General features: G+C 42.9%; 1 protein-coding gene across 2 annotated transcripts in view; it reads right to left on the bottom strand.

Annotated features, from left to right (window-relative positions):
* Positions 1–15,330, bottom strand: part of Vwa8 (von Willebrand factor A domain containing 8) — a 346,670-nt gene that overhangs the window by 95,188 nt on the left and 236,152 nt on the right. For both annotated transcript variants that reach the window (XM_036198655.1, XM_036198654.1), the window contains exons 28-32: positions 14,744–14,882; positions 11,035–11,234; positions 2,652–2,762; positions 1,465–1,529; positions 639–764 (exon numbers count right to left, since the gene is read on the bottom strand). In XM_036198655.1, the coding sequence (XP_036054548.1) occupies positions 639–764; positions 1,465–1,529; positions 2,652–2,762; positions 11,035–11,234; positions 14,744–14,882 (641 nt within the window). The remainder of the gene's footprint in view (positions 1–638; positions 765–1,464; positions 1,530–2,651; positions 2,763–11,034; positions 11,235–14,743; positions 14,883–15,330) is intronic.

The raw sequence follows: 15,330 nt of genomic DNA, 5'->3' as shown, positions 1-15,330 counted from the left end.
TCTATAAGTAGCCAGATAATGTTTTCTGGAAGCCAAGTTGCTTATCAGCAGAAAGAGTCTGCTTTTAGCTACAGAATGTAGCACATAATGAAGAGAGACTGGAAATTTACCAAGCATTCTTTATATGGCAGGTGCAGCATACTACCTCCCACAGGAAGCTTGTGTCCCGCAAAGGGAAGTAGCAGACATCACTGTAACTATAACCAGGAAGAGGAAAGGAGCGAATGTCCAAGGGTGTGGGTCCTGTGACAAAAAGGCAACATCTCTAGGATGGTGCTTCTGCTTCTCAGGAGAGAGGATGAACTGAAAGTGTGCTTTGTAGCAGCTTGAGTTGGGCAAGACACAGTGACTGCTCAGTGTGTGAATAGGAAAACCCTAAACACAAGTGGATCGTATGTACAGGTCATCATTTTGATCATTAATTTCCAGGTCATACTCTGAGAATAGACACATATAATACACTTAAATTTTTTCCTGTCTGTTCTTCTACTTTCATTCAGAAATGCTGATAAACACAGAAATGTAAAAGCTAAGAGAGACCATGGTAAATGAGGCTGGTTTTCTGCATATTCCATAAGATAGCACACAGAGAGGTTTACTCACTGACATGAGATAGAGCACAAGAGAGGTTTACCCACTGATTTGTTTTGTTCTCCACAAGAAGCCATTTGTCCTCTGCTACAAGGAAAACCGTCTTGAGGTTGATGGGAAGAGAGATGGTGTGAGTTAGTCCTTCTAAGACATCAAGGACAGTCAAGGTATTCCTGAAAGAAGAAAATTATGTGAAAGGAAATACTGAGGATAACAGCTAAACAACTGTGGCTAATCATGTTAAGATATAATATAAAACTCTAAAATGAACATTGTAGTGGATAGCCATTCCAGCTTTGATCTGGAGTTCCAACCCCCATTGAGGCTTCGGTAACTGTCACGCCTACAAGGCGGGGCCGAGAGAGGACCCTGTGGACCTGAGATCCAGACCCTGGACGCTGGAGGTAGACTGAGCAGAGTTCTCCAGAGAACACTGCCGGACTGCGCTACACCTTTCCCAGATCCTGTAACCTATCCCTTCACTTGTAAGTTACCCCACAAAATAAACCTCCCTTTTAACTACATGGAGTGGCCTTAATAATTTCACCAATAGAACATTTATTAGAGTAGGTAATAATGAAGAAACATGGTATTTTAGAAAACTGGTGTACACAATTCTCAACATGCCAGGGTAGGCACGAAAAGAAACAGGCAGTGAGTGGCATCTGCCCTGAAACAGGGGCCATTGTGTAACCACAGCATCGTTTCTTTACCTGTTTCTCAACTTTCTATGACTTGCGAAGGAATATTTTCAGAATAAAATATTTATTACTTGGCTTGTTAGTTTTATCCTAAACAAGTATAATTACAGCAGGAGACAGAATGAACAAAATAACAATTCCCATTTAGAATCTCCTACGGTGAAGCACTTACCCTGTTTGTTTGTAGAATACTAGCCAGTTTTTGTGTGAAAACTCTTTACACATTCTGTAAGTCTCCTAACGAAAAAAACCAAAACAAGTATCCAATCAGTTATCCCTTAAGATTTCCTCTAATGTGTAGCCCATGCAACTCTCAGAGAAGCCATGCCAAGACTTTCAGGGAGCATAGCTTAAACTATATTTTACAATATCCCACATGTTATGCATTAAAACTCTTTTAGCATTTGGGGGGCTTTGTTCTGCAGTACTGAGGCTTGGACTCAGGGCCTGGTGCTTGGTAAGCAAGCAATCTATCACTAAGCTACTAACACCTCTTCAGAATAACTTTTAAATAGTGCCAAATGGGGCTGGAGAGATGGCTCAGTAGTTAAGAGCACCTGCTGCCGTTTCAGGGGACCTGGTTCAGTTCCCAGCACTCACATGTTGGCTCACGGCCATCTGGGGATCCGACACCCTCTTCTGGCCCCTGCACCAGGTACTCACATGAAGCACAGATATACAGGCAAGACCAAGACACCATATTCATAAAAATAAATCTTTAAAACAGTGCCAAATACTGGTTAAAAATACATGTGCTAATTATTGGTTAATTGTGGAATTTAAATCATAATATAATCATACAGGAAATACTTTGTTTCTTAGCTCTTAATTTGATTATGAAACTTAAAAATACTTCTTCAGTCTTTTATGAACTATGGATGCTTACTTGCAAAGCCCTTAGTAAGCTTTATTTTGTATCTAAATGGCAGAAAAAAATTTTCCTTGAGTTAGGCTACATGATTTAAGTTAGTTAATTGAAACATTTATCTGATAGAGGCAATCAGTGGTCATACTTAAGATTTTAACATATAAATCCAAAATACAACTCTGTAATTGGAAAATAATTAGTTGACTGCATGACTAAGAATTTGCTATCATACTCAACTAGCTCCAGTTTTCCTTACTAGCCCAGTCCTGCCGATCTTCACAGTAATATGCTGGCACTAAAGGAGCCTCCTGATATGTAATTGCTCATCTCGCTATATAGTCTTAACATGTCAGAATCTAAAACTGCTTAATGACTCTTTGGTGCCTTCTATTTTTGTTGTTGTTTGGCACTGGGAGATGGACAGGCATCCACTTTTGTGGTTGGGAAAATCCCCGGCAATCAATCTGCCTGGCGAATCTGGTAGTCCTTACGCCGTCCTCCTTGCTCCACCAGGAAGACTTCTTGGATGCAAACTCTTCCACAGGAAGGATGAGGTGGCGAATGGCACGTCCAGCGGTGTCTAACAAGAGGATGGCATTACTCTGGAAACAAAGAAAACAGCTTCAAGACACGCCTCCTGCCCCCGTAAAAAGCAGAGGTAACCAGGTGACCTGAGACAGAAGGTCACTGTGACAGTCCAAAGGGATGACAATGATACTGAAATGTAAGATGTCACGAGGACACCCAGTGATCTTAATACAGAATATAAGTTTGGGTTAATTACCGACAATTTTTTTAATTAAGTGAATACGTAACCTTCTTGGGAAGTTGGCTTAAAATCAAAGGTAGCTGCTCTAGTTCTGTTTGTTATACAGTCACAAGGAAACTGAGATTACATGTGGGGGTGGAGAGATGGCTCAGCATTTAGAACACAGGCTGCTCTCAAAGAGTATCTCAATTTGATTTCCAGCACATACGACATGGTACACAATTGCCATCAATCCAGTTACAGGGGATCCACATCTGGCCTCCATAACTACCAGACACACACACACACACACACACACACACACACACACACACACACACATATACACTGCACATACCTACATGCAGGAACTCAGACATACAGATAAACAGATCTTTGGGGGGAAAAAGATAACATGTAAGAGTACACTCTTAAATGACCCTCAGTACATTTTGTTTATTCTTTTCATAGATCCAGGTTCAGGTAAGAAAATACGTACATGATAGAAAAATGGGCTAGCAAGAGTGTATGACTGTGTAAAAACCTAGCTAGGAGCAGATGCTTATTATCTTGAAATTCACTGAAGTTGAAGTGAGGCTGGACAGAAAGACAGAGAAAATGATTGGAGGTGCAGGAAGAAAATAGAGGCCCTCACTCCAGAATCTGGCTTGAAGCTGCTTGCTAGATGGTAATCAAGGATTCCAAGTGTACCATGGCACACCATGTGCATGCATGGTGCATACACACCCTCCCTAACATACAATCATGTATACACATAGTTTTAAAAGAAAACCAACCCCACAAGAACAACAGTATAATCCCCCTCTCGTTTTGTTTAATATTGGCTTGCCCTGAAATGCTTTTCTGTGAAGTCAAGGATGTGGCATTATCTGAGTGGACATCTTGAACCAGAACTCAGGTTGTAGGGAGTGGCAGTGTTGAGCTATATCTCTACCCCTGCCACCCACAGAACGTTGCTTACTGTTGCTACAACAACATACAAACAAGATTTCTGTAGCGTCCTTTTGAGCTGTGCAGCAGAGGGACTAGGCATCAGGCAGAGCCCTGGCAGGCAGGCAGGCAGGCAGGCAGACAGGGAAAAGAGGTGCCAAGAGGACTCCTGTGCTTTTTACTTAGACTTTTCAGATGCCGATTTCTGGGTTCTTCTCCCTCCATATGACAAAGGCTTGGTGGGCTCTCCCTTGCCCCCAAGAGAACTACTCAGAGTAAGGAACTTTGAGAGCTCCCACTGGAGGCTCCTATGGTGGGAACCAATAAGCTTACATGTCTTTGTAACATCCAATTTTACCTGTGATCACTCAGGTAGTCAATTCTGAAGGAGAAAGGGAACTCATGCTATTACACACACACACACACACACACACACACACACACACACACACACACACACACACTCCTTGCCTCTAAGTTGGCTTGGATAACACCCCCAGGACCGCTCCCTACTCTGGGGGTGTCTCAAGAAAGGAAATAAACCCTAAGTATTGAACTTATGACTGGAACACATAAAATAAGGATTTAAAATTGACAAAGCTAGAAAAAACTAAATAACATCAGGGACTACATGGAAGCTGGTTTTCCTAGTTAAAATATAGACGCAAGCCACAGAGTAAAAAGGACATCTACCAGTTAAGCCTCATTGTCTCACGACAGTGCCTTTTTCCTTCTTTTAACTTGGATCTAGTTGTCCTAGTCAGGGCAAGTTCTTAGGAGAAAAAGTCACAAAGCACCCAGTGATAACAGACACTGTATAAGATGCAGAAAACAATAAAATATGGTATGTTTGCCCCATTATGCCACAATATCAATTAGACAGTTTATATTTAAAGCAAGGGAGAATACAATCATGATTTAATCCTGGCTTCTATCATGCAATCTGGTCACAGATATAAAAAGAAATGTAAAAATGTATTTTACAAGACAATTAAAAAAAGATTCATTCATTCGTTCACTCATTTATTTATTTATTTATTTTGTATGCAGTGTTCTGCCTGTATGTATTCCTGAAGACCAGAAGAGGGCACCAGATCTCATTACGGATGGTTGTGAGCCACCATGTGGTTGCTGGGAATTGAACTCAGGACCTCTGGAAAAGCAGCCAGTGCTCTTAACCTCTTGAGCCATCTCTCCAGCCCCTTTACAAGACAATTTAATTAAACCACAAGAGTTAAAACAATATTTATTGCCACCACAGAGTTTACTGCATATAACATGTTGATAAAACTCCTACTTTTCCACAGATAACACCTGTGAATGAAACTCCTGAAAAGTAGCTGTCTGTCAACAAAACTCCTGGAAGGTACATGTGTGTCTGTAGAGACTGACAGACAGACTGGACTCTCAGTACTGTGGAGAGACTGGTTTTGTGGGTTCAGAGGCTAATTACTTTATTGTGGGCTAGTTTTGGCTCTCTAGAACAGCCACTCCTGTCCCACTCTGTATCTGAACTAGTATCTCCTGACAATAAATAAAAACCTCTTAGAAGCGATTAAGTTAGAACACTAGCTCCCACTAATCCACGAGTGTAGAGCGTCATCATGCAGCAGCTAGACCTATAGAACAGCTCCCCATATCACTGCACCTGCCTCTCTGGTGTACCCACCGATGTATTTTAAACTGGCCTTGATTTATGACTTTCCTTGTTCTGTAACTATAAAAACTTATGAAATTGCTTCCAAATTGGAACATGGAATTTGAGGGAACCTAAACCTATGTTTCCAGGACATGGTCATTCATAATGGCTCCAGAATAAAGTATCTTTTATTCCCTTTAAGATGAGAGCTGAGGTTTATTTACATTAACATACCCTAAAATTATATCATTCTGTATAACATAATAATTCTCCATTAAGAACTTACATTAGACATATTCTTTAGTATAACATCTAGAACAAAAAGTCTTATTTAGTTGGGCAGTGGTGGTGCACAGGTGAATCTCTGAGTTCGAGGCCAGCCTGGTCTACAGAGCAAGTTCTAGGAAAGCCAAGGCTATACAGAGAAACCCTTCCTCAGGGGGGAAAAAGTCTTGTTTAGTGGTATCTGGATGATTTGGAAATGGTGGCGAGAGCAAGATTTTTCCTTCTGAAAACATAAAAACAAGGGCTGAGGACATAGGTCAGTGAGCAAGTGAAAATCAGAGGTTTGGTCCTTAGCAGCCAATCAAAGGCCATAAAAGCAGGCATGGCGCTCGGCTGCCTGTAATTCCAGCATTTGGGAGGTGGAACTGGAATTCCACCAGCTGAACCTGTGAGAGACCCTGCATCAGTAGAAAGGCAGGTGGGATCAAAGAAGACACTTGTCATCAACCTATGGCCTCGTCACATGCATACACAAGAATAACTAAAAAGGAAAGCCTAAAAGTGGGCTAAGAATTTACGGGGTCTCTGCTCTAGGTTAAATTCTTTTTTGAGTAGCTTTTAATAGAGAAAATGTTTCTTGCATGATAAATACATACAACTCTGTTATACATCCTTAGCTCTTAAGCAATCTGAGATTAAGGGAAGTCCTAAAATAAAGCGTCTCCCCTAAAAATGAAGAGCAGGCAGATGATTAAGCAGAGAGTCCAGTGTAGTTCCCATTTATCTTCCTTTTCTAGGTTCTGAAACTTGGATCCTCCCAACTGGGCATACGTGACCTGAGCACCGTCCCTGCTAAGCGACACACACACACACACACACACACACACACACACACACACACACACACTTCCTAGCACACACTTCCACAGTCTAACTGCAATGCCCTGTGGGCCGAGAATGAGCTCTACCAACACTTGGCAGCATGAAGGAGTTCTGTGGCTCCATCCTTTTAGATGTTAATGGGTTCCTTCTGTAAATGACTAATGATATATTCTGCCTGCGCTTAAAAATAGAATCTCACGTCACACATGAGTACAAGAAACTCTGGCTTTGGTACTGCTCGAGGTGGGGGTGGGGCAGAGAAGCAACTGAGCCATTTTATGATGTTTGTATCTGACTGGGAGAAGAGTAACCTCTGGATGACCTCCATGCCCCAAGTCTGAAACACTAAATGCTGTGCAGATGTAATAAATAAGCCCATGGGAACAGGGGGAGGGAAGGCCTTTATTTTTAGTTTTCCTGTCTTCACTGAAGATTTTATTTTAGCAAGGAATTTTTGAACAACTTTTCCAACTAACCAGGAGGATGCATCTACAGCAAAACTTTATTTTAAAATAAGGGACAGACGAAGGAATGGATGGCAGCCCACGGGTTTAACCCACTTGTTAAATTTCAGAGCTCTGTGATGCTGGCAGTGAAGCCACAGGGCAAACACCCTGACTTTACCACCGCATAAACAGTCAGCTGGACGACCCGTGTGAGAAGGGGAGGGACGGGCGCTTTGGGGAAGCATACAGATACTGTGAGGTCTGCTCAGGAAGCAGAGGGCAGACAGGATTCCAGAAGGCCCAGGGGGCATGCTGTGGAAGGCAAGCACAGCTCTAGGCGTACAGCCCTATTTCCTTGATGAAAGTCATTGTCATTGACCAGGGAATTAGTCTACAATGTTGCCAAACAATTGGGTCTTTTGAGAAATAAAATATGAGCCAAGTATCTAAAAATTCTAATAGTTTTACAGAATTTGTATGTGTAAATTTATGTTAATGTGACAAGTTGAAAATCTGGTGGAACTGTTTGAATAAATACTTCAAATTTTGAGTCTCATCCAAATTTGATTAGCTTATTAAATTCAAATTCACCCTGACAGGTACTTTCTATGGTGGATTCTTCTGCTTGTGAAAACAAATCAATGGCATTGATATTTTATAGGCAATCTATAAAGCAAGAGCTTCCTTCCAATTTGCTGGAAAGAAACTTATATAGGCAACATGTGGTTTGGCATGAACTCTGCATCCAATAAACAGCAGTGGGAATAAATCATAAAAACTAAACAAGACAAAAACAGCAGGATTTAGAATTGATTTGGTAAGAGCTAAAATGTTGATTTCTTCAGTGAACTAGGGACACATTAATGTTCTCTTGATTAGCTACACTATAAAAGTATTGTTTCTCCATGCATGCACAGTGTATGTATGTAAGTGTTCCTGTGACTATGTGCATGTGTGTGAAGGTAGGGGTAGGTGTGTGTGTGTGTGTGTGTGTGTGTGTGTGTGTGTGTGTGTGAGAGAGAGAGAGAGAGAGAGAGAGAGAGAGAGAGAGAGAGAGAGAGAGAGAGAGGGAGCACACGCCAAGGTTGATGTTGGCTGTTTTCTTCTGTTGCTCTCCACTGTGGTTTCTGAGGTAGTCTGTCACTGGTCACGCTGATCAACTTGACTTAGAACACTGGCTGCAGTAAGTGGCAGCAATCTTCCTGTGCCCTCCTCAGTGCTGGGAGTACCGGCATGCGCAGTTGCATGAAGCTTTTATGTGGGTTTCCCCCTCCTCCCCCCTTTTGAGACAGGGTCTCACTATGTAGCCCTGGCTGTCCTGGAACTCTTGATGTAGACCTTATCTGGCCTTAACCTTATCTCTGCCTCTGGAATGCTGGGATTAAAGGCTTTGTGCCACTACATCTGACTAGGTCTTCATGCTTATTGCAGCCAACACTTTATCTACTGAGTCACCTTCTCAATGTTAAAAGTATTGTTTCTTTAGAGCACACTGTTTTTTAAGCACAGTTAATGGCACTACATTTGTTTAATATTTAGTGAGGGCGCGGGCCATAAGAAAACACGAATCAGTAGCGAATGAGTGGGTGAAGTTGAATTCTTCCAGGGCTGATCCAATTGGTCAGTTCTGTCCTATTACATATTTACTGGAAAGAATCAACTCTCTAAGTCTGTTTTTCTTCAATGCAAACATGGTGAACAGTAACGCACTGGGCAGCTTGAAGGACAGTGGAAGAGGGCGGATGTCCTGCTCCTTCTCGGGACACAGTGAGTACTCACTCACCTTGCAGGACACCTCACTGCCTCCTAGTCCCCCATTTCCCCAGCCAGCCTGCCTCAGTTCCTGCTGTTGACGCTCTCTCATCTCTACAATGCCTTGGTATTTCAGTCTCCCAGGGCTCAGGCTTGGACTTTTCTCCGCACACACTCACTTCCTTGGTGGTCTCTTCTAGTCTCATGACTTTAGATAAATCTGCCAATGACTTTCCAGTTTCTATTTCCTCTTCTCACCACGCCCTGAACTCTGTGCTCATCTCCTCCTTGGTAGCTTGGTAGAGGTATTTTGCCAAGTTTCTGTCTAAGTTGACTCCTTCCTCATCTTAGGTGATGGGAACTCCATTCAAATTGCTCACCCCCTAAATTTTTACATTGCCTGTAACTCCCCCTTACCCCATGTCCACTCTGTTAGGAAATCCTGCAGGCTTGACCTTCAAAATGCATCTTCATCTACTCTCACTTATGACCTTCACCCTCTGCCAAGCCACCAACACATCGTTTGGACTGCTTACTGCAAGAAACTCTTAACTGGCTTCCTCATTCTGCCTTATCACTCACAGATAACATGGAACAACCAATGAAACCCCTTTACAACGGGACAGACCACTTTCCCTGCTCATCCCCTCCAATGCCTTCCCTTTTTATACTTAGGGCCCAGAACCTCCCATTGCTTCCAGGACTTTGCGCAATCTGCTTCCCACCAGCTCCTCTACCTCACCTCTGCTCCTGCTTACTGCATAACCTTTCTGCCTCACCTCTTCTCACTCTTGCCCTCATTAACCGTTAAAAAGGAAGAGGGGGTGCTCTAGCCTCTGGGATTCAGAACTTACCACTCCCTTCGCCTACACTTTTCTTCCAGGTTTCCAGTCTCCTGGTCAGGCCATCCTGTCTGCCTGATTTTAAATCCAACTCTCTTTCTCTTGATTCTTACTCTCTAAGCTAAGATATAATTGAATTAGTAATTTATTTTTCTTATTGTCTATTCTGGGCCAGATTATAAACTGAGAATAAAAAAAATATTTGGTGTCACCGGGCAGTGGTGGCACATGCCTTTAATCTCAACATTCAGGAGGCAGAGACAGGCAGATCTCTGAGTTTGAGGCCAGACTGGTCTACAGAGTGAGTTCGAGGACAGCCAGGGCTACCCAGGGAAACCTTGTCTTGAAAAACCACGTGTGTGTGTGTGTGTGTTTGTGTGTGTGTGTGTGTGTGTGTGTGTGTGTGTACGCGTGCACATGCGTAAATTTATGTGTATAATGTTTGTGTTATAGCCTGTAGAGGTCAGAAGAGGACACTGGATCCCCTGTACCCGGAATGCCAGGCAACTGTGAGCTGCCCTATCAGAAACGGGTCCTCTGCAAGAGTAGTTAGTAAGTGCTCCTACCTGCTGACCCATCTTTGCTGTTTCCTGCAGTATTCCCAGCAGTGCAGACAGGATGTTTAAAATGAACACTATGCCTTGTACAACACCTGGTAGATGTTAGGTAGAAAACAGGCACACAAAACCAGACCACTTTCTGCTGCTATAGTGCAGATTAATTAGACCTTTAGAGTTCCCACAACTGACACATAACTGGTCTTTTGATCTGTGTCATCTGTTTGGAATTACTTTCAGCCTGACGCTAGCTGGTAGGCATCTGTACTTTTCATTAGTGAGATCTTAATTTACTAATCCATGAACATGATGGACAGAACTTGAGCCTTACTAGACACACAAGGATGCCAGCACATTTCACCCAGGAGCTTTCTGGGGCTATCTCTGAAGACTGTCATTTGGATCTCGGATAAAGGTTATCTCCTCAGAGGAGTTACCTTGGCGCTCCTTTTAGTTCCATCGCCCTCCTAACCTACTTCATCCCCATCACCCTCTCTGCCATCACCTGCTTCGACACAACCTGAAAATGTTATGCTGATTTGTTGTTGATTTGCCAGTTTGCTGTCTATCTCTTTAGAGACGGACAGTTTCTTAACTCTCAATGGTGGGAAGGTGGGAACTGACCAGTGCCCTCTTTCTAGACTTGCAAGTTGTACTCCAGTCTCCACAGAGAGAAGACAGCAGCCAACCTTTGTGGCATGGTACGCCACCCCAGCCTTCCTGGATCTTTATGAAAGCACGGGTTTTCAATCATAGCTGACGTCACTGGACTCCTCCTTCACAGCACTCACTCTTTCCCCGTAGGTACCTCGTGAGTGCCTGGTGCTCTTACCTGCGCCTCGTGCAGAACAACTTGACCCCTGAGTGGACTTGCCAGCGGTGCTACTGTCACAAACGGTCGCCAGGCGCCACTGACCATTCTTGGGAAGACGTCAAAGAAGTCCACAAAGAAGCCATTTTTCCCAGTTAAATTCATAAAGTATAAAGAGATGGGATTGCATGCAGCTACATACAGAGTATGTTCCTCATTTTCTGAAATGACAGGAATGTATTAATTGTGCAGTTTCCAAACAGTTTTCTGATTGGCTAACAGTTCTAGCACTACCAAGTTTTGAGCCTGAGCTTGGTCAGAAGCTCAGCACATGGCCTTTAGGTTTGTTAGGCTGCAGAGACCACAAGAAGCAACTCTGTTCCTACTCCACATAGACAGAGGGACACTGTGTAATCCACCCTGCACATAGACAGAGTGACACTGTGTAATCTACCCTCCACATAGACAGAGGGACACTGTGTAATCCACCCTCCACATAGGCAGAGGGATACTGTGTAATCCACCCTCCACATAGACAGAGTGACACTGTGTAATCCACCCTCCACATAGACAGAGTGACACTGTGTAATCCACGCTCCACATAGACAGAGGGACACTGTGTAATCTACCCTCCACATAGACAGAGGGACACTGTGTAATCCACCCTCCACATAGGCAGAGGGATACTGTGTAATCCACCCTCCACATAGACAGAGGGATACTGTATAATCCACCCTCCACATAGACAGAGGGACACTGTGTAATCTACCTTCCACATAGACAGAGGGACACTGTGTAATCCACCCTGCACATTGACAGAGGGACATTGTGTAATCCACCCTGCACATAGACAGAGGGACATTGTATAATCCACCCTCCACATAGGCAGAGGGACACTGTGTAATCTACCCTGCACATAGACAGAGGGACACTATGTAATCTACCCTCCACATAGGCAGAGGGACACTGTGTAATCCAGGGAAGAAGTACCTATTCAGGCTCCCAAATAATTCCAAAATGTCTGGTGATAACTCCACTAAATATCTATCTTCAATGTCAGGAAACTTTTCATTGTATGGAACAAAGTGTTCTGTGATCCAGTGTTTTCCTCTACCCATTGTTCTTTCAGAAGCACTTTATCAACATCTTATATCCTCTAAGTTTTCTTCTTTTATGTAGTTATTAGGTCATAGGATTTTCTTGCTATAAATAAGCAATTTGTTTTTTTGAAAATCTGAGCCCTGTGGTCTCCCTTTCCCAAGCTATGGTAATGGAGATTTAGCTTAAGCAATGAGCATGCTAAGCAAGACCTCTATCGCTAAGCTAAACCCTCACAGCCTAGCTCTATGGATCTTAACTTTAAATCTAATATTCATGTCTGAAAACTTCTTATGCCCTCTCTCTTCAATCTAGGTACTTGCCTAGCTCTAGCTTAGAGAACACATACCAATGCCTCTATATGTTTCAATCACTTGCAGAATGAAAATGCAGGTTCTCAATCTGTAAAGCTAGTGTGGGCTGTTATATTCTGTGCTTTAAGCAAGCTCCCAAAGATGCCAAGGCCTTTGGTTTGAGCAGCTCTCCCCCTTAGTCAACAGGGCGAGTCTCAATGTGAACACCTTGAGACAAGAGACCAAGCTGCTTTTGTCTGATGAGAGCTTCCAGCATCACCTGCCTATCAGTTATTTAGTTCACAGCAATCCTATTTCCTTACCCCCAAATTGAGATAAAAAGGAAGACAGTAAGATGTGTTAAAATTTGGGACAATCCAAGAAGATCTGGATCACATATGTATATGAGCCAGATCTAATATTTATACAAATATGCACGCCCAAAATATCAGAGCTACAGTACATAGATATAAACTATTAATAGTACATAAAAAGATATGTTAAATTTAAATAAATAAACTAATATCTACAAGGAACACAGCCACCAGGCTGGGCGTAGTGGCGCACGCCTTTAATCCCAGCACTTGGGGGGCAGAGGCAGGCGGATCTCTGTGAACCTGAGGCCAGCCTGGGCTACAGAGCTGTGGTGGTTAGAAAGAAAATGGCCCCCAAATGAAGTGGCACTGTTAGGAGGTGTGGCCGTGTTGGAGTAGGTGTGGCCGTGTTGGAGGAAGTGCGTCAGTGTGAAGGCGGGCTTTGAGGTCTCATATATGCTCAAGCCACTTGTTCACTTCCTGTTGCCTGCACAAGATGTAGAACTCTTAGCTACCTAATTCTCCAGCACCGTGTTTGCCACGCACCACCATGTCCCACCATGATGATAATGGACTAAACATCTGAACTGTAAGCCACCCAAGTAACTGTTTTCCTATATAAGAGTTGCTGTGGTCATGGTGTCTCTTCACAGCAATAGAAACCCTAAGACAATAGCAAATGCCAGGCTATCTAGACATAGTGAGACCCCATCTGAAAAGGAGGAAAAGGAAGAAGAGGAGGAAGAGGGATGAAGAAGACATATTCTTACTGTTATTATTATTATTTTTTTTTTTGAAATGGTGTCTATGTATGCCTGGCTGTCCTGGAACTCACTATGTGGACTAAGCTGACCTTGAACTCACAGAGATCTGCTTGCCTTTGCCTCCAGAGTGCTGGGATTAAAGGTGTGTGCCACCACATCTGGCCTATTATTTAAGAGGTGATATGAACTATGCTGTAGCAGTTCCAAGTATCAGACAGAAAAGTAGAATTTGTAACTTAGGGGCCTTTTAAATGTGTCCATTATGAGCAAAACTAAGTTCAAGTTAATGTTTTATGAGCATTTTCCTGTTAAGAGGGGGCAGTAAGGGATACAGTAGGAACACTGACAGAAATGTGTACCACAGGATTATTAATTGTGCTCATATTACAGGCATTAAGTGCTGTTTGGTCATTGGCACAAACACATAGATATATAATTCACTTCAATTCCAACCCAAAAGTGCTCATTTCTGACAAATGCAGACTAGGCTTTTTAAAAAGAGAGAGGTAAAAACAAAGGGAAGAACACTAGCTGGCAACTGTGGTTCACTCTGAGAGGAAAGGGTTACTTTATCAGGAAAACAAATGAGCCCTTTTCAAGGTCACCTGTGAGTGCCTGTTGGTGCAGAACTTCGAGGAACAAAAGCAAGGTGCTGACTTCTTCCTCAGTCATTCCCATCTCAGTAAGTTCATGGCTCCCCTCTCCTCCCCCAGCTGCCACTCTGTATCTTTTTACTGACTGACATCAAGGAGGCACTTCTGTGCAAAGGTGTCCAGGATCCACTGTATGAAGTAGCCAGGAATGGCACCAGTCTAGAAGTCCAGAAGCCCACAGCTCCCTTCCCTTACCTGCATCCCAGACCATCAAAGGCTTAATGATGGCAAGTCACTCCAGGCCTTACTGCTGTGCTTTAGGAAACCACCAAGCTTGAATTCGAGCCTCCCTCCCCCAAATCCAATGTTTTTCCCTGTTTCCTTCTTCCCTTCTATTTTTAGCATAGGCCTGGGTGTGTTTAACTTTGTGCTACGACTGTAATGAGAAACAGACATATGCATACCAACTCAGCAGTGCTTATGTGGGGTCCACCATAGCATTTTGTGAGACTACTAGAGGAAATTAGTTCTAAATTATATATAATTGCTACCCAGATCCACTAAGTCACCAAGTCTCTCACAGAGTTCTTGATGCCCCAGGATTATTTTAATCCCTCTGTGTTGAAATCAGTGCAGGAGGAAAAGATCAAAATTAGAAATGGATGTACCATGTGATACAGCAATGTCGCAGATTAAATTAACTTCGTCCAGTGGGAATCTCCAAGAGGCATATTCTTCAGTGAAGTTTAGGAATCTCGCTTCGTGTTTTTCTATCGGGTACTCTTCTATGTGTGCGAGCACTGGACCCTACAACAGAGCAACAGTCTTAGAAAGATGTGTGCATGGTTGCCAAATGGTTCTTCTGATACAGAATGTACAGCTCAGTGTTTTCTACCTCCACGCCCTCCACTTTCTCATACTTGAAACAGTAAGAAAGCCACATACTTCCCTTCATGAGTGCTTTCATTCATACTAGCTCATTAAAGTTCTCACTTGCTTTTGTTTTAATGGAGTATACCATGGGTAAAGGACTCTAAGATTTCTCATGACTACACTTCTTCATAAACCAAGAACCAGCTCTGACCGCCAAATAGCAAGACCTAGCGTTGCCCAAACCAGCAGAAGAACTTGTAAGTTAACAAATCAGGAACTAATATATTTCCATTGTGAAGAAGGACTGTGAAATCATTATACTGTAATGTGATGGTGGAAATGGGCCTTTTAAATGAAATGCTAAAAGAAATGTGATATTAAA

The sequence above is a fragment of the Onychomys torridus genome, chromosome 9 (genome assembly GCF_903995425.1).
Source record: "Onychomys torridus chromosome 9, mOncTor1.1, whole genome shotgun sequence".
Taxonomy (NCBI): domain Eukaryota; kingdom Metazoa; phylum Chordata; class Mammalia; order Rodentia; family Cricetidae; genus Onychomys; species Onychomys torridus.
This window is presented reverse-complemented; position numbering and strand designations above follow the sequence as displayed.